The sequence below is a fragment of the Alligator mississippiensis genome, chromosome 14 (genome assembly GCF_030867095.1).
Source record: "Alligator mississippiensis isolate rAllMis1 chromosome 14, rAllMis1, whole genome shotgun sequence".
Taxonomy (NCBI): Eukaryota; Metazoa; Chordata; order Crocodylia; family Alligatoridae; genus Alligator; species Alligator mississippiensis.
The window spans coordinates 44011460-44030200 of NC_081837.1; the positions used below are offsets into that span (position 1 = coordinate 44011460).

The 18741-nt window shown below is 52.0% G+C and overlaps 1 protein-coding gene across 4 annotated transcripts; it reads right to left on the reverse strand.

The window, feature by feature from the left end:
• Window positions 1–1730: 1730 nt before the first annotated feature.
• INKA2 (inka box actin regulator 2) lies at window positions 1731–17963 on the reverse strand. 4 transcript variants are annotated; one of them, XM_006268074.4, is made up of 2 exons: window positions 17861–17963; window positions 1731–3690 (listed from the first exon to the last, which is right to left on the reverse strand). In XM_006268074.4, exons 1-2 carry the CDS (start codon window positions 17906–17908, stop codon window positions 2629–2631), a joined length of 1110 nt encoding a protein of 369 aa, XP_006268136.1. In that variant the 5' UTR covers window positions 17909–17963; the 3' UTR covers window positions 1731–2628. The 4 variants fall into 4 exon arrangements, with proteins under 4 accessions (XP_006268136.1, XP_019352513.1, XP_019352512.1 ...); XM_019496968.2 differs by lacking the exon at window positions 17861–17963 and adding an exon at window positions 10785–17617; XM_019496967.2 differs by lacking the exon at window positions 17861–17963 and adding an exon at window positions 5364–7458.
• Between the last annotated feature and the right edge of the window lie 778 nt (window positions 17964–18741).

Genomic DNA, 18741 nt, shown 5'->3' on the forward strand with positions numbered 1-18741 from the left:
CCATGCCAACCCAGCAGTAAGAAAGCAGCAAAAAACGAAGGTTGGGGCAGGGACAAGGGAGGGGGCAGGACCCGGCAGCTGCTGGGTCCGTGGCGCTGTGATTAATGTTCAGCACTGCCACACGCGAGACCTGGGCGTGAGCCATTAACCTGATCCCGCTCTCCAGCCGAGCAGCATCAGCACATTCGGCTCCTCATCCATTAGCCGCGACACCTGTGGCTGCCGTGCCAGCGGTAAAGCTACCTTGGAAATGCTGGCTCTGGAAGTATAACTATAACAGCCTTGGGCTGTGTTGAACCGCTGCGAGCTTGGGCTCAGCTCCGTTGTGAGTCAGTGGAGGAAGGGGTCGCGCACATGCGAGCTAGCAAAGGTGGAGGCTGAGGCTGCCTGCGCACCAGCGCGGGGTGAGCAGGATGGCCCTGGGACGGGACGCTTGTTCTCCGCTATGGTTCACAATGACTTTATTTAGGAGGGCTGCTCCCTCCCGGTCGGGGAAGGCGTGTGGGCAGCGCACACGCTGAACAAACAGGACTGACATTCATGAGAAACGGGAGGAAAACCAGCCTCTCGACCTTCAGACAGAGGAGAGGGGGAGAAAACTAGCGAGCCCCAACCCTGGGAGGGAGGGAAATGAATGCCTGCTTGTGACTGTGGTTCCTGAAAGAGTGCCCAGAGCAAATTCCACACGCTGACCCGTGCCGCGTGCCTTCTTTGGGCAAAAGCAGCGCTGGTTTTGTTTAATTTCATATCTATATTCCCCCCATGAAATTAAAATATGTATATTATATATTTTAACCCTATTAAATTAATATATGTATATTAAATATGTGTGTGTGTATACACCTCCCCCTCTCCCTTCCTCCATGTCTGGCCCACTGGTTTCTTCACCTTAGGGAGCCAAAAAGGAAGAGACGTGCGTGTAGGAAAGCGCCATGAGCGCTCGCACATCCCCCTTGCGAAACAGGGGAGCAATGCAGCCCCGTGCCAGTCCAAGGAGCTGCACATGGCTGGAGGGACTGAAAAGGTGGGTGCAGTTACTGAGGGTGGACATCTCCCCCTTCCGGCTCCATGATCAATAAATTAATTACACGCCCAGTTCACTCCCCTGCGCCTGCGCCTGGAGATCCTAAGCAACAAAGGGCAGCAGATCCTGAGCATCCCGCAGTTCGTAGCGGAGCCAGGGGTGGGAAGCAGGGCTCGCTGTGTGGAGAGACGTCTCGCTCTATATTAATGGTGCCAGGCCCCGCTGGGACAGCCGTGCGACGTGGCCGGCTGCCTGGGGCAGGAGGAGGCTTCTAGTGCTGAACGTACAGCTTGGTTTTAGGGCACTTCTGCATTTGGGTTTCTAGATGGCACCTGACTCTACACTCCAGGCACCTTGGTCCTAACCAGGCAGCTCGTGCCAGGGCACAGCCTTTGCCAGTGACCCAAAAAAGTGAAGACCCCAAGGCTGCTTCCTCGTGAACTGTCTCTGACCAAACGTTTCAATTGCTAAGAACAAAAGAGCAGGTTTGCCATGTGCCTTGAAGGCCATCAGACTCCAGCTGTTTTGACCCACAGATGTGGGAGCCTCAGTCCCTTCTGGCTTATAGGATTTATAGTTTCCATTCTTAGGGCAGCTATTTAGCTTTGGCTGCTCTTCAGCCTCATACAGCTGACCAAAGCTTTTGCTCTACATACAGGGCTGAGAGAGGCCGTATCGCACATCATACAGATCAAGTCGACAGCGCTTTGGAAGACTTTGACATCTCTTTATTAGGAGCTCTTGGAGAGCTGAACACTGAAGAACTCTGTTCTCTCAAGGCTAAATCTGTACACAACAACACTTAAAAAATCCCAACAACCCGACATAAAGTCTCAGCGCGGCATCTGAGGTTAAGGCCATGAAGGGTTAAGCAAAATGGGCGAAGGATTTCTGGACATCACAAATTTCCAAGCATGGATCTGGTTACTCGCTACAGGTTAAACTGACACTGGTAAGCACAGACATGGTGACTATACTGGAGACACCTTTGAAAAAAGAGAATAGCTGAAATGTGGTGTGATGCTCAGGCATCCACACCCGGCTTTAACAACGGTTCAGTGCCTCTCGTCAAGTCATACCTAACTCTTTTCATTTAAATATTAAGTGCTTTGAGATCAACTTTTGAGTTGCTTGGTTTGTAACCCAGTATTAAGTGCACACGAGGAAGAGTAGATTTTTTTTTAAAAATAGATATATATATATATATATATATATATAGTGCACACGCACGCACACACACCGCGTTTTATGTAGTGCATCTATTTTAACCAGAGATGAACCACATGGAAGCTGCCATAACCAGTGAGAGTTGCAAACTGGGAAGGGAATTGGGTCTCCGTGGCACTGCCAGCGGTCAAGGATTCACGTTACTCTCGCCGGCTCTGGCAAGCTTCGGCACACATCCTGATTCAGCTGCTGCTCCGGCTTCCTTCCCCAGCGGCTGCCGTGAAGCTGTCCTTACGTGGGCCTGAAGTGCACTGCACTGCATGCCCTCCGTTTCCCCCGGCACGTGGCGTGGCAGAGGTGTGGAGGGGTCTCGCGTGCGGCCGTGTGTGCCCTCCAGCTCATCTCTGGTTTCAAACACGACGGCTGAGCAGGGGAGCTCAGACCCAAACAGCCGTATTAATATCGAAGCCTGACTGGGTGTAGTCGATGGTGTCGTGCACCTTCTTGGCACAGTGCTTGGATTTGTCACCGCTTGTTTCCATCTTGGGGCACCTCTCCGCTTTGCTGTGATTGTTCTGCATGTTCCCATGGAGGGGAAAGTAAAACGTCCCTTTCTGTTTGCTGGCCTTTTTGGGTCTCTTGGAGAGCTCCGTCTCCCTGCCTCCCGCGGGCAGCCAGCCTGGTTTTTCCTTGAGGAGCCTGTCCCTATCCGGCCGGACGCTTCTCAGAAACTTCTTGAAAATGTTGGTGGTGAGGGAGAACTTCCTGCAGAACTCCTGAGACTTACTGGGCGAGAGGGAGGGCTCGCTCTTCTCGCCCTTTTTATCCAGCTCTGGCAGATCCAACCAGTTCCCAACCAAATCTGCAAAGATGTTATCCCCTAAGACCAGAGGCTGCCGGTTTCTGCTCTGAGACATCAGGGAGGAAGTCCAGTCGTTGGCATCGTCCGACAGCTGGCACTCCCTGCAGCCGGCTCGACTGCCAGGCGGGCTCTGGGGGAGGCCGCGCGTGTCTCTGCAAAGCTGGCTTCCGGTCGAGCCCAAACTGGCCGACTCAAATGTCCTTGGCGGGCAATACTCTGCTGCGGTCAGGGTCGAGGAAGGTCTGTTAACATGATAATAGTCTTCGCTATAGATATTCCTGAAGGAGGAAGCCACGTGTCTGTGGTGGCCGCTGTCTGGCAAAGTAACGGGGCCAAACAGGCTGGCAGATGGGTGCGTCTGGGTGGGGTTGGCCATAGCCAGGGAGCTGCGCTCCTCCACCGATCTCTTGCCCACCCTCTCGTTCTGCCTGCTGGTTTCCAGCCTGGCTTTGGGCCCCTCTCTGCCATTTCGACAGCACTGGTGCTGCTGCCCAGCGCCGGAGACCGGGTTGCGACTCCCTGAAATCTCCAACTGCTCCAAAGCTGTCTGGACCTGGAGGAGTTTCAACTCTTGCAGGGCACCCATCATGCAGTTCATCTGTTCATGCAGCCCGTCTCCAACCTCCTTCATGGATAACTGGGGAGGACAACAGGACACTGAATTAGTGCTTGGCAAAGCCAAGAGAAAACGGGTAGGGTTTGTATTTCTGCTACGGGAAGGGAACTGATTGCTGGCTGTTAAAGCAAGAGGTAATGCAAGAGGTAAATCCCCTTTGTATTGTGGAAGCTAGGCAAGCGCACGAAAGCAGCTGTTTGGATACTATCAAATGACGCAGGTTTAAATGCGTCGTATCTGTCCCAGAGCGGCGCGCAACACAAATGCTTTAGTTTCCGAAGAAACCAAAAAGAAGTTATTTTCCAGAGCTCAATGCTTGAACATGCAAAGGGCTGACAGAGGTATTCAGTTCTGCAGTTTGACAATGGAAATATCTGTTTATCTGAGTCTCACATAGCGGCTTGGCAAAACCTCAGTGCCTGGAGCCGAGCACAGCTCTGCCTGCCTCCGTTTTTAGATGGAGTCTGCTGCTTTCAGAGCTTTCTTGCTGTGCAACGGTTTGAGCCCAGAAGTGCTGTGCACAACAAATGGCCCGTGCCTTTGACTAAGCACCTGCCTTCTGTGCCTAACGGGGTAAAATCGGATTTCAAGATTTAAAATATGGCGTGGCATTACACTGTAACGGGTCTCGATGCTTTAATATTATAATGCCTGAACTACAGGTTAAGAAACATACACACCGGGATGGAATAAAATCCTGGAAACTTGCATAGAATAATGATCTGTGGGTGAAAACAAGAGCAATCAATTATTTGCTAGAAAAACAACATTTTGGCTTCCTATCATTAGCGCTTGTGTTTCATCCGTCCACTTTGCCCGAAAGGTTTTAACTTTCCATGTCAACTTTAAACTATGCTAGCTATGTTCCAAAGCCTGTGAACTCCCTTCTCTCTCCTTTCACTCTGCTGCTTCCCTCCTCTCTTATGTGGGATCTGGATCATATTCCCAAAGCGGCATCATAAAACAAATGGGCTGTACTTTACAACAGCTGCCGCCACTTTTTTTTTTGGAAGGGGTTTGCTGGGCTCGAGGTAAAGATGCGTCATATTGATGGAGAGAGGTTGGCACAAGAGATTATAAATATCTCGGAAACGCTAGAGCCCAAATGTTCATAAACATGCTGTTTAAAAGGCTCCTTGCAGCACAAGAGCTCTCTCAGCGTGCTGTTGCCACTCGCACACCTATACCCATGGCTGGTTCCGCATTACCAAGCTTTTGTCTTTCTTTCTTTCGCCCCATCATTAGTTCAGTTACTTGCAGTTTGCTGCTTGATTGTAAGACGGGAATTGCAGTGGGTAAGAAAGGCTACTGAGACAGCTGCTGCTCTGTAACAATCACACGACAAAAAAGCAGAAATCCTCTAAACACGCTTTGCAGACAGATATCTCCCTCTCGGTTTCAACAATCAGACCCTGAGCACGAGCAGACAGCCTACATCTATTTCGGGAGCCCGAGAGAAGCAGCATATTCCACCTGCCAGGGCTGTGCAGACACGGAGGAGATGCGCATTCAACCCCCAATCACATTCGCAAGTCTCCCGAACTGCCTGAGTTTCCAAGTATCAGCCACATCAAGCTCCAGCCCACATATGCACAAGTCATGCCTGCCCTGCTACAAGAAAAGAGCTCTTGTGTTACCAGTACAAAAGCCGGGACCATATGTTCCATAAGCCCCAGACAAAACTATCACCTTACCTCTCCAGATTTGCTGTAATGCTGCTTGTCCTAACCTTTCTCGCCTTGTTAATGGAAGTCTTTTTTATCTGGGGCTTTGCAAAGCTGGATTTAGAGCCAGCCTGGACCCTCATTGGACACTTCACATCAAATCCCCTCGCAGGCAGAGCAGTGTAATCAAGCAGTGATGAGTGACAAGGGTCCTTTAGTAATGGTTAGGCTGATCAGAAAGTCGGCATATGCCGGACGGCTGGGCTGTTCACTTCATTGATTCAATTAACTCTCTCATGATGGGTGGTATCATTACCATGCACGCCTCATCTGACAGGCCCTATTAAGCATTAATATTTCAGAGGCAGCATTTATCATCGCTGTGTTGGTTTCCCCCATGGAGAACCCCTCCTCTTTCTTCCCTCTCTAGGGGTGAGAGATTCCCCAGGAGCCTAAATTCAACCCGGGAAGCCTGAAGCTCTTTCACGTGAATGCAAATCAGCCAAGGGAACTCCACCCTCAGCCCATGCGCGCCCTGGAGTTTGGGCCGCTTGAACCGGAGCAAAATGTTTTCAGGATGCAACAGGAAGAACAAAACCCCGCTTCCAAATTTCTGCTTGTGGAAATCCTGCAATGGAAATTTCCAAACTTTTGGGCCGGTTCTCCCTGGAGAAGCACAATGGTTCCCAAACGTCATGGGGGAAGTCCTTGACTGGTGTAAAGGGGCAAAGGGCCACTGACTCCAGGTGGATGATTTACAGCCAGGTAACACAGCATTAGTTCCCTCTGTGGCAGGCAAGCATGGGACTGTCTCTGAACTGAAGGCTTTCCAGCCATTAGGGCACTTGTGTAGGGCAGGGGAAAACTGGGGGGCAAATCCCTGCCCAGCCACAGGCCCCTGAAGGGATCTCCAGTTGCAGATTGCTGGAGGCACGGAGGGCTTTGCTCTGTCTCCGGTCCCTCCCGCTCTGTGCAATGCGGCAGCTCTCTTCCCTGCTGCTCGCGGCGCTGTGAGAATAAACACGCCAGAGACTAGCCGCGGTGCACAAATCCTGGGGAAGACTGATTCCTATAGGGACCTGAGACTGTTCCTTTGCCTCCCCTGCTAAAACATTGGGTTACTATAATATACTATATTGAGAAAATCTGCCTCCTTGGCCTTGATGTCTCTGTAGCTTATTGAAGGAGACAGTGAATAAAAGGGTGGCCCTCTGGAAGTGGACAGGAGTTTACCCTCTAACTTCCCCAGGGGCAGGATTTCCCCCAGACTGCATTAATTACTCCTTGTTCGTTAAGTGTATTTCCATGAACTGAAAACGGCAAGTTGCATCAGACAATCACCCTGTTGAGAGAGGCTAAGCTCTTACATTGCACTTTTAGCCCAGATGGCCAGGACACACTACTTCTCCCGAACCCTGAATCTGTAGATGTTAGAGGAAAGTCCGTAATGCTGAGATCTACGAAGCAATGAAATAATCTGTCAAAGAGAGGAGAGGAAAGCACCGTGCCACTGGTGATGTGAGATCAGATGAGACAGTCTACTTGGGGAAGTAATGCGGGAGCGGCCCCGCGAGCTACGAGGGAAGTCTGGCCGGGTCTGCCGCACCACGGCCATGCAAGGCTAGAGGATGATGCTAGGAGCCTGCCTGGCCCTCTGCTTTCCACGATCCCACTCTTCACGCGGAAGGAATATGTGCAGTGAGCTAAAACGCAACCTCCAACTGAGCATGAATGTGGCACAGAGCCCCCGAGAGCTGTAGGGCGATGCTGTCAGAGCAGCGGTGGCCGCGTTGGCTGGAGTGACGCAAGTGATGTTATATAACCTGCCTGTCGGAGGGCATCAGGGGCCTCGTGCCCTGTGTGCGCTCGCACGCTGTCAATCCCCAGCCTCTTGCTGCATCTGCCTGGTATCCAGCTGTGCTACAGAGGTGTCTGCAGGACTGAAAACACAGCATGGGCTAAAAAGCTGCAGGTCTCTGGCTAGAAATTGCTCTTGATGGTCTCCTCTCCCTGCTGACAGCAGTTGGGAGGAGCTGCTGGAGCCTTCTGCCAGCTGTTGCAGCGTGGGGAGGGCATTTGTATTACCAGTGGTGAGGCAGCGGCCGGTTTTGAGTGCCTCATTTGAGTATGCTCAGGCCTTTGTGCTCAGGCCTTCCCACCTTGGGAAAAAAAACCCGCAGCATCCTTATAGGCTCGGCAGTGCTATGTTGGCTAGCACTACGGAAGAAAGAGACTTGGGGGTCATCATTGACCACAAGATGAACATGAGCCTGCAATGCGATGCTGCGGCTAGTAAAGCGACCAAAACGCTGACTTGCGTCCACAGATGCTTCTCAAGCAAATCCCGGGACGTCATTCTCCCCCTGTACTCGGCCTTAGTGAGGCTGCAGCTGGAGTACTGCGTCCAGTTTTGGGCTCCACAATTCAAAAAGGATGTGGAGAAGCTTGAGAGAGTCCAGAGAAGAGCCACGCGCATGATCAGGGGTCAGGGAAGCAGACCCTACGACGACAGGCTGAGAGCCCTGGGGCTCTTTAGCCTGGAAAAGCGCAGGCTCAGGGGTGATCTGATGGCCACCTACAAGTTTATCAGGGGTGACCACCAGTATCTGGGGGAACTTTTGTTCACCAGAGCGCCCCAAGGGATGACGACTAGGTCGAACGGTCATAAACTACTACAAGATCGTTTCAGGCTGGACATAAGGAAGAATTTCTTTACTGTCCGAGCCCCCGAGGTCTGGAACAGCCTGCCACCGGAGGTTGTTCAAGCGCCTTCATTGAACACCTTCAAGAGCAAACTGGATGCTTATCTTGCTGGGATCCTATGACCCCAGCTGACGTCCTGCCCTTTGGGCGGGGGGCTGGACTCGATGATCTTCCGAGGTCCCTTCCAGCCCTAATGTCTATGAAATCTATGAAAGAGATGCTGAGCCCCCCGTCGAGCTAAACAGGAGCTCTGCATGGCTGCTTTAGAAACGATGGGCCTTAGCTACACATCAGGTCCATACACTTCAGAGCCAGGACGTGGCCAGCCAAAGCAGACAGCCTGCACAACCGGGCACGCACACACTGGACCAAACAACGCTGACATGAAACTGGCCCCTTTCCATGGAAGCTGCTGGGAGGAGATCTGTGATGTTCACTGCGTCACTTCCCAGGAGCAAGGCACTTTGATACACCTCCACCCTCTAGCAGGAAACCACAGATAAAGCATGCCTCCAAGCCTAATTGAACAGCAGCCTTCTCAAGGGCTGGACACGGAGGTGCAATGCCCAGGGGGACTCTCCACCTTCCAGGTAATTGGCCAAGAATGTCCCAGATCAGACCGGTGTCCACGTGCCGGTGAGAGAGGTGATTAGATCTGCCCGGCTGCAGGCCAAGTGACAGAGATGGGGAAGGCTTTGCAAATGATGCCTTTTATAGATCTCCCTGCACCCTTCCTCCACCAAATATTTCATTCCAGCTGGGAAGAGCAGACACCGTTTCCGTAGGAATTTCCCCAGGCTTCCCTTTTGCTTTCTGTGCTGTGGGAAGTCGGCACGTGCGGCCATGTGAGCGTCTGTGGCGTGGGAAGGCCCTGCGTGTGGTCCTCTGCCCTGCCTACCACACAGCAGTCCCTGCCATTCCCATCCGGCACCCATGCAACTCAAGCATGACAGATGGTGCCCCTCACCCTTTGCCCTCTCTTCTCATGCAGCTGTGCCAGCGCCCCGAAATCCTGGCTTGAGGCAACCCCTTCTGTTCCCATCCCAGCTTCTCTGGAAGTGAGCGGCTGTCACTGACCCGTGGCAAGGAAAGACGGAAAAGGAAGCTCAAGTTCCCAGCTCTGCCACAGGTATCTGGAGCCATCCTGGGAAGTCACGTGGCTGTGCCTCTGTACCTTTCCGTGGTGCGGTGGTACATGCAGTAGTCACCTGGGGGTGCTCAGGTACACAGTAATGGCAGCCATGTTGCATGCACTTAGGAACAGGGTTCGAATTATGGGGAAGCTCAGGGGAGCCAAGCCCCCCCAATAAGAGATGAAAGTCCCCCTGTAAGATTTGAAACTCATAATCTTGTCTGCAATTCTATCAGGGCATCGTGATAGGCAGCCCATTTGTATTTTGCAGACTCCCCCATAATTCAGCCCCTGCGTAGGACCAGCCGGATCCCAAAGGCATTTTCACTTGGGAGAGCCGAAAAAGCTTGATGCCAGCACAGCGAAGGAGTGGCACCCACTGCAGACCTCTCAGCCCCCAGCAACTAACTGAATGTGCAGCCTTTACAACCCTCCCTTCCAGGAGAGGGTTTTTTTAGTGTTTGCCACTACCTTAAGCCCCTGAGGCTGCCCCAGCCTTGACAGTGTCTAGCAATATCTCGTGGGAATGCACTTGCCAAGCTGATGGACCTCGTTCCCAATGACAGTCACACATTTTACTGCTGCCACAAATGTGCCTGTAGTAGCAAATATAGCTGCTGTGCCCATAAATAAGAGATGGCAAGCAGGGACTGCTTTGCTTTTTTGGAGAGTTACATAAAGCAGCAAGCTGCCGTTATATAAAGTATATTATAAATAAAGTGGCCCTCAGGTCCCACCCACCGCCTCAGCCTGCTGCAGGCAGCAGCATTTCCAGAACTTTTCTGGTGTGAATTAGTACAGTCAGGACCACATCCCCACCTCCTATTCCAAATGACAAACTCTCCTCTGCATCTCGCGCAGCACTTCAGAGACCCCCATCTCTGCGTGGGGGCTCACGAGGGGAAGCTGGGGGTGCAGATATGCAGACAGAACAGCACCCAAACCTTTGTCTTATAAATAGCAAACTGGATCAGACCAGTGGGGGAACAGTCCCAGGCTCTTTTAGGTCTCAGGGGACTCCCTACACCGAAGCAAGCAAGCTGTGAATCTGGGTCCTGGTATTTTTCCCCAGTCAAGAAGGGCATTAGTGGTAAAACCTACATGTATGTGAAGCCCCACAGGCTCCAGTGCTAGGGGTCTTTGCAGGTTGTAAGGCAAGGCCAAGTTTATTTTCCTTCCTATTCTACCCATCAGACCCAAGAGCCAAGCTTCCTCCTATGTCCATAGGCTGCATTTCCCAGGCCCTTGCATTTCCGAATGGCTGCATACTTTTACCAGTTGTTGCGTTCCACCCCAGGGGCAGCTGCATTTCAGTGCTAGGTAGCAGCCTGTGCAACCAGATCCGTTTCTAAAGCATTTTGGTCTAAGCAATGCTATGTAAATGCAAGGCATTAGTATGCACATGTCCTGGCGCCCATGGACTGTGCGGCAATTCAGCCCTTTGGCACGGCAGCGCGTGGCCAGATCTGGGCACACTAGTGGGTCTATGCCCGTTTCAATGTCCCCTTGTCTCTGATCTAGCGCAAAGCCAACTGCCTGAGAGATGCAGAATGAAGGAAGACTTCAGCTGTCATTTCCCATGTTAAAAAATCTTTCAAAACAACTCGCAAACTCACATTTCCTATTGAGGCCTGAGCTCAGGAATTCTGCTCTAACCACTCTCCTCCAGCCAACGTTGTTCTTATTCCCAGCCCATCTCTAGACTGCCCTGGACGACAGCAATATTTTGGTGCTGATTGGAAAAAAAAAATGAATAGATAACACATCATAGCTTCCAGCTGACTGGAGAGAATCATAAAGAAGGGCTTTGAGAGTGTTTGTCCTAATGAGGAGGAAGACAGATGTCCAGCTCTTAGGGAAAAGAAGTGCTGTGAGAGGAAGTCATTGCTAAGGGAACAGGAAGGAGCAGGCTGCAATAGCAGCTCTTAATAATAATGCCGAGAGGCAACAGAGCCAGCAACAAACAACAGTCGGTATTTAAAAAGGATGATATAATAGGGGCCCTTTTTTTTAGACTGGAGCTGCTCCTTTGGTCTCTGTGTTTGCCCCTGGATTGAGAACCTCGCTCTTTGTGGGAGCTGAATTCAGTGGTCACTCGAGAGGGATTTTCGTGCTGAGGTTATGCCTTACTCGGACTTTTCTGGTAAAGGGGGCTCCTTTCATTACTGCTTGGTTTTATCATGGAAATGTTTGAAATTTCAGGCCTCCTCTTCCCTGAGTTTGGCTGGAAGAACAAGATTAGACATGACATGGTGGTTAACGTAACCAAGCAGTTTCAAACCAATTCACTCTCACTTGCCTTTCTCGGTGGCTCACGTTTGCTCCCCTGACCCGTGGGACGGCATCATTTTGCCCATCCTCCATGCACTTAGCTGCGGTATCTTTCAGAGCAAACAAAACCCGACTCTGCGTCGCAAACACAAAATTAAACTGTAAAAGTCAATCAACACCCATACACTGATTGAAAGAACTTGCCGCTTCCGGGACATTCTTCGTTACAAAGGAGCGAGCAAGGGCACGAGCCCAAATTTTTTTTTCCTTTGCAGATCACTGTCAAGGGAGCCAGGATCTGATCCAATATTCTGCCTTCCCGGCACCTGGCAGCCCTGTTCTTGGGCCCTGAGTTTATGCAGCTGCCCTGGGGTGAGTCCAAAACGCTCTCCTGCCTTCCCCAAACTGCTCGCTCTGCCAGAGGTTGTGGGGTCTCCAATGCCTCTCAGAGGGATCAGAGCCGAACAAACAAGCCGCAGTCCCGGAGGGGCTTCTCAGGAGCTAAACCAGCGACCAAAGCCCTTAATTGCTTCTTTAAGAGAAAAAAGAGGCAGGAAATCAACAAGTCAGCATAAAGCTGAACGGAGGTTTCTCGATACCCCCAGATTACGCAGGTGGGAGTGGAAATGGACAATCCGGTCTTCGTGGGGCCAGTTCACCCTCGGGCACAGTGAAATGGGGGACGTGGAGGTGCAAACCCAGCTCAGGGTGGTGTTGCTGTGCTTTGGTCCTGGGGGGTTGCAGACGCAACATCATGCCATCTGAAGCATCGCAGTGGCCAGGGGAGCTGCTGCCAGGGTGCAATACAGGCCAGCTGTGCCCTCCTCTGTCCCGGGGTGCTCCTGCGTGCGGGGATACGCAGCCAGCTGGGCCGGTTTTGATGCCCGCCAGGGAAGCTCCACGTGGCACAGAGCTTCTCCCGGGCCGCAAAGTCAGCCAGAAGGTCTAATCTCACCTCAGCCCGGGCCAATCCACCAAGGCTTTTACCTTCCAAAGCCAGGAGTCAAAGGTATTTTAAGGCTGACACTATGCTGCTAATCTGCAAATGATCTTTCCAGGACTTAAGAGGTTCGGCTTTCTTCCTGAATCTCAACCATTCTTCGTTCTCTCCTGTTCCAACCAGCAGGTCTCTCCCCTGCCTCAGTCCGTTGCTGCTCCTGAGACAACCTGGGGATATGAAGACGTGTTGTGGGCAGATATAGTCTTTCGAGATGCGCTTTTCCAAGTGACTCAACGCTTCTCATTTGCTTGCTTGTCAGTGCCTATTTCTGTTTTCCTCTGCCAAGTCGTCTGGCCTGGCAGGCAGGCAGGTCCTCAGCGGGGAGTCGAGGGGTGCTGGGACACAGGCGATGTGTAAGGAAGCATGGTCAGCAGAGTGTGGGCAAAGAGAGCTGCCTCCAGATAAAGGGTCGGTTGAAAAAGAGGGGGAAGTCTTTTCAGGGGGTGCCCATCAGACAGCTCCCTTCCTCCCGCCCCACCAGCCTGCAGGGTTTCGATGCCCAGAAATTCCCCAGCCTCCGAGCACAGTTGTCCGTGTGTTGCCCCTACTCTAGCGAGCAGGGAAATGTTGCCTTGTACAGGTGGGGAACCGAGGCACAGAGAAGCCGGGTGACTTGCCCAAGGCCACAAAAGGAGTCAGTGGTAGAGCATGGGTCACCCAAATCCCAAGCTAACACCTGAACCATCCTTTCTGCACCTAAACAGAGCCAGACCTGGCCCCCTCTGCCTGTCCTGCTGTTTCCTTCTCTGCCATCCTAACTTGTGCGTTGTACTATGCTGCACGGGGCCGAGCACAGTTTATAACAAACAGCGATAACTGAAAGAGCACAGTGCTTGCTCTCTGATGACGACAGGCCCTTGGGGAATCCCACTCCCGGATCTTTACATTTCTGTTCTGGATTGACCACAAACTTCTCTACCTGTGAAGTCTGCAGACGCAGACAGGTAACAACCCCATGGGATTGTCATAGGGGCTAACCGACCTCACCCAAAACTTCACTGGCAGCTCACCCAGACAGCCTCTCCCTTTTCAGGAAAACAGTATTGGGACATTTTGCCAGTACAACCCCCAGTTACCAGAACAGGACTCAGCAAGAAAGAGGGTGTAAAAATAAAGCGTCTGTATTCTGTCACTCGCAACAAGGGCTCGATTCCTGAGATGTTCATAGTAAGGCGCGCTAGACTGTCGGCCGTAACGCGAGCTGTTAAAACAGAGGCTGCCCCAAGCACCAGACCTGGACGCTGTATAAATGGAGTAAAGGAGGTTTCAATTCTAAGCAATATTTTCTTGTTTAAAAGCAGATGATGTTGTCAAACACTGTATCTTGAACAAAACGCTGCAAGAGATGCTGGGTTCCCTAAGAAGAATCACAATGCCGCAAACAAGGTTTAGACTGCTGCTAGTTTTTAATCCGCATTACAACCCCATGTCTGGTCCCAGGTACACCGGGGTAACGATGGACTTCAGGTAAACTACTCTTCATTGGCATTTTGTTAAGAGGAGAATCGGGCCCACTCACTGTCCTGCACTTTCTTCATGCAAAGGGTGCTGCTGATTTGGGAACATTTTTCCTTCATTTTGCCCAAGTGCCAAGGACCTCCCCAGTCATCAAGAAGGGCAAATCAAACCCAGTATTAAGAAAGCATTTCCATAACCCCACTCCCACACAGGGCGAGCTGCTAGACTTGGGTCGGACCTAGCTAAGCAAGATCTATGACTCCCAGTGGGTCCAGTGGAATGGGCTTTCTTTGGGGTTTTGCAGAATGAAGAGTCATGACAGGCAACCCCTTTTCATGGGATAAAGGTCCCGACTTTGCACAGCATCTCTCAGATTGCACAAGGGCTTCCAGCTCCCTCTGACCAGGTCTTACAGGCAGGTGAATGCACTGACTTCAGAGCCTGAAGACAATATTTCGCTTGCTTGTTTGAAACCGGGCTGAAGTGGAGGCTGGCAGCATTTTCCCATTCATGCCACAGCAAGACCTTCAGGCATAAATATTTGTGCAAGCTGCACTTAGCTAAGTCACTTGCAAGGCCATGCCATAAATATTCCTCCAGAGCCCTGCATTTCCCTTGTCCTGCTGCAGTTCCCTAGCATTGCCCTTGAATTTATGGGCAGGAAATTGGAAAGATACCATGTTTGGCTTCCTGATCCTCATTTGTTTGCTCTCTCTCTCTTTTTTTTCACATAGCATGAATAGCATTTTTTTCCCAGGGTTTTCAATATCCCAGCTGACTTTATGAGCAGGAAATTAGCTCAACAGGTTTTGTGTTTGGTTTTACTATTCAGCTCGAGATGCTACTGACAGCTAGCCAAATAGGAGGCAGGAAGTTTGGGGTAGACTTTAACCTGAACTGTGCTTCCATAAAACCCAAATGCAGCCTAGTGGTAAAGTCACTTCAGCTGAACCACAGCCCGTTTGCTTTTGTGTCTCGCTGCAGTGTCCGAGCCTCCTGCCTGCATCCCGTTTTATATGACAGTGTCACAAGAAAACATCCCTTGTCCCCGGGAGCTTACAGTCCAAAACTGCTGAGAAATCATATGCTCTAAATTATTATGCTGCTGTTTGGTGCTCTGAGCAGGGGAGCTAGAAATGGGGGCTCCTCTGCTCCAGTCCGTGCTTGACTGTGTGGCCCCGTGCAAACCAGATTGCTTTCCTATGCTCAAGTTGATTTTCCTGCTCAATGGAGAGGATGCTTGCGTGTCTCGCAAAGGCAGGTACTTGGGATCGTGGTCAGACTCTTGTTCCAACGCTGTCACAGGAGTTTTGCTGTTGCTTGCAGTGGCACCAAAGACTTTGCCGTGTGCTTTGACAGCCTCCCTCGAGGGGCCGTGCAGCATGGTACAGCACCCATGAGTTCCTAACACAGGCCTAGAGAGTGACCGAGATAGGACCAGCTCTGGTCCAGCGCTCAGTCCGTGCAATCCAAACTCTAGAGTCCTATGTCTGTACCACATCGCTTGCTCTTATGAAGAATGAAAGTCAGCTGAGACGATCCTGCCTTGAAAACACTGTGCGCCGAAGAGTCAAATGACCAGACTGAATTCCAGTGCAGAGGGGCGTCAGAGCTGCTGACGACCATCAGCTCTGATGGAAAACAAGCAACTGGGATATGAAGGGCTTCTCACCCGGTGAACTGGGACGTGACCGCATGCGAGTGCTGAACTGGCTTTCTTGGAGGGCAATGTGAAAACGGGTTAAAGCATGTCCAGACCTGAGCTCTGTGTGAGACGGCTGCCCTGCTCGGCTCAGTGACAGCTTGTGCTACGATAGATGGGCTGGCAGGGCAAGTGCCTGCAACACCTGCAGCCCAAGCCAAGCGCCAAGGATTTGCACTCTGACGTAGCTTTTCAACAGGCAAAAAGGGTGGGGGGGGGGGGAGAAGAAATGGACTCCACGAATCCCACGCTGGCACTGGGATAGGATTACATTTGCAGTTACCCTTCCCTCTGTGAACTGGGAGCTCGGCCAAGTTTCTCCCTTTTCTCCCGCTCCCAAACTGGGCTTCTGCAAATCTGACTCTTTAACTTTCCTCCAGTTACACTGACCAGCCACAAAAAGACTGGTTCTTTCGATGGGCCGTCTTTACGGTGCCTCCTGACTGCATACATTTATTCCTTCCCTCCCCACGGGGTTTGACTGCCTGTTGTGTATAATGCAAATCAGCGTGTTATTAAATTCAAACTCGTGCCATAAAATTGGACACCTCCTTAACTGCACATAGGGTGTTCATTGTCCTTATTTGGCAATACAAAGGGACCAATTTTTTTTTCCATCCCGCCCCCCACATGGTGTTTGGTTCTGGTGCATTAATATCTGGAGTCATGACCTGCCTGGTAATGAAGAAAGTGGTGGAGAAGGCAGGGTCAGGAGATTCAATTCCCACCCACCATTAAGCACAGACGCTCCCAGCTGTCTACTAAATTGCTTGCCTGCTTTTAAGGGAAAGTTCATCTATTTTAATCCCAGGCTATCTGGAAGGTATTGATTTTTAAAGTATTTTATTGTAGGGAATGTAATTTATGATTACTTTAATTAATACAGTTCTCCTGCCCTCCTGAATGTAATTTGCAGCTCAGTTAGGCAGCTCACGAAATTAATAATTGCAGAAGGTTTGCCATACTGCCTACAGCAGTGACCACCAGCACCTGATGCTTTGTGGCACTGTTTTGCTCAGAGGAGCGTGCATGTTCAGACTGTACTCTGATAGCGTGGACTTTGCTACAGAAATAAATGTGCACTTTAGTGTAATGAAAAACCAGGGGAATGAGGGAGGGACTATTTTAAGCTGTAATCCTGCACAGATTTAAGCTTGTATTTAATTCTCTGCCCTGTGGGTAGTCATACTGAAGTCTGAGGTCACTGCTCACAGGGTGCAAAGCTAAGCATGTGCACAGGTCTCTCTCTGCAAGATCTGCTTTCTATGACCAACTATTTATAAACCTGGCCCTACGTTCTGTCAAAAAGCAGCATCCCCTAACAATGGCAATGTTTAGGAAGATCTTGAGGTCCTCAAGCAGATAATTTTTGGCTTCTGTCAAATGCAAATCACTTGCAAATATACTCGTCCTACCTTAGCTAGAAGCGTCCTACCCCAGAACCCTGCGTGTCCATCTCCTAAAAGGCCACTGCCATGTTAAAAAATAAGGCATTTTCAAATACAGAGGCCACATTTAGGCTCCTAAATAAACGCTGCTCTGACTTTTTTTTTTACAAGCTTAATTTTCGGAATAGAGGATTGAAAATACATATTGTTCGTAACATCGTTCACACCGCACCTGCGTCCCCAGTAATACCTGGCGGCTGTGACAGCTACATCTGTCTCGGTTGCCTGTCCTATTTTACGCAATAGATTCATAGACGTTAGGGTCGGAAGGGACCTGAATGCAATGCAAGTGAACCGGTCAGGGTCTCCTCCTAGTCGCTGTGCCAGTGGAGGCAGACCCGCAATGTTCACAAGTGCAGACGCCCAAGTGTCGAAGTCCAAGCAGAAAGCTTTCCCAGAGACGGCTACGATATCAGCAGTGATACGTCTGAGTGTTTCCAGGGCTGCTGCTCCTCCCGACCCCGCTGAAACACACTGGCTATTCAGAGCCGAGCGGCGCTCAAGGGAAGGACAGCAAAATCTGCCCTCAGTTTGGGCAGATCCGCTGTGGAGGTCCCTTCTCACCCCGCTTTCTTTTGATGCCCATCGTTGCTACTTGCCCGGTCCCTTGGCGCACACGCGCGGGGCTGCACGAGCGCGCCCGGGACCCTGCCCCGCCGCGCCGCGCCGCGCCGCTCCCCGCACCGAGCCGTGCAAGCGGTGCGTGCATGGGCACGGCGCCGCCCGCCCGGCCCTCCCGGGGACCGCATTCCGGCTGCGGGGCAGGGCAGGGCAGGGCGCAGCCCCGGTGCATGCCCGCCTTGCAACCCTTACCAGCTCCTGCTTGAGCCGCCGCAGGTACTGGTCCATGCCCTCCTCCATGCTCCCGGCTCCCGCTCCGCCGCCGCCGCCCGCAGAGCCCGGCTGCCCCGGGGGCGGGCCCCGCGCGTCCCCTCCCCGCTCCGCCCCGCACCTGCGAGCCCGGCCCGGGGCTCCGGGGATCCTGTTTCAGCGCAGCCCCCCCCCCGGAGGCACCGGCTGTTGCTTCGCCTGCACCTGGTGCCCCCCGAGAGCCGGGCTGGGTCCCCCCTTGCAGCTGCTGCTCCCCGTCCCCGCATCCCCACCTCCCGGGGGCTGGGTGCTGGAGATGCCGCTTCTGGTTCTGGACCAGCTCCGTGTGCGTGGTCTGATGAGCCAGTCTGATGAGTCTCATCATCATCGTCCTTATTGGTGACATGCAAGGGGGCTGCAGTGCAGTGCACACCTGTGTCACACCTGCAGCGGGGACAGTGAGGGGGCTGGGTGTCCCTCTGTCCCCTGCAGCCTCCAGCATTTCGGGTCTGATTCGAAAGCGCTGTAGTGACGGATGCCCCTTTGCTCCAAGGATGTGTCCGATCCCTTTGGAGGACAGGCTTCGTGGTTCTCCGGGTCGTGGCTGAGTTTGCACCTGACGTGACTGTGATACCAGGGATCATTCCCTTTCTTAGCTAAGCTCCTGATGCTGCCAGTCATCACAGACAGTGCCATAAGCCAGGCCTTCCTCCTGCAGAGACTTTGCATTCGCTTTACCTTGGTTTGCCATTGTTTCAGCCCCAATGGCACCCACCCTCGCGAGAGGCCGTGTGGGTCTGGTGCCATCAGTGCTGGGTCACAGCTAAACTGCCGGGAACCCCCATCCTGTCACTCTCCTGTCCATTGCTCACAAGGTGCAAAGC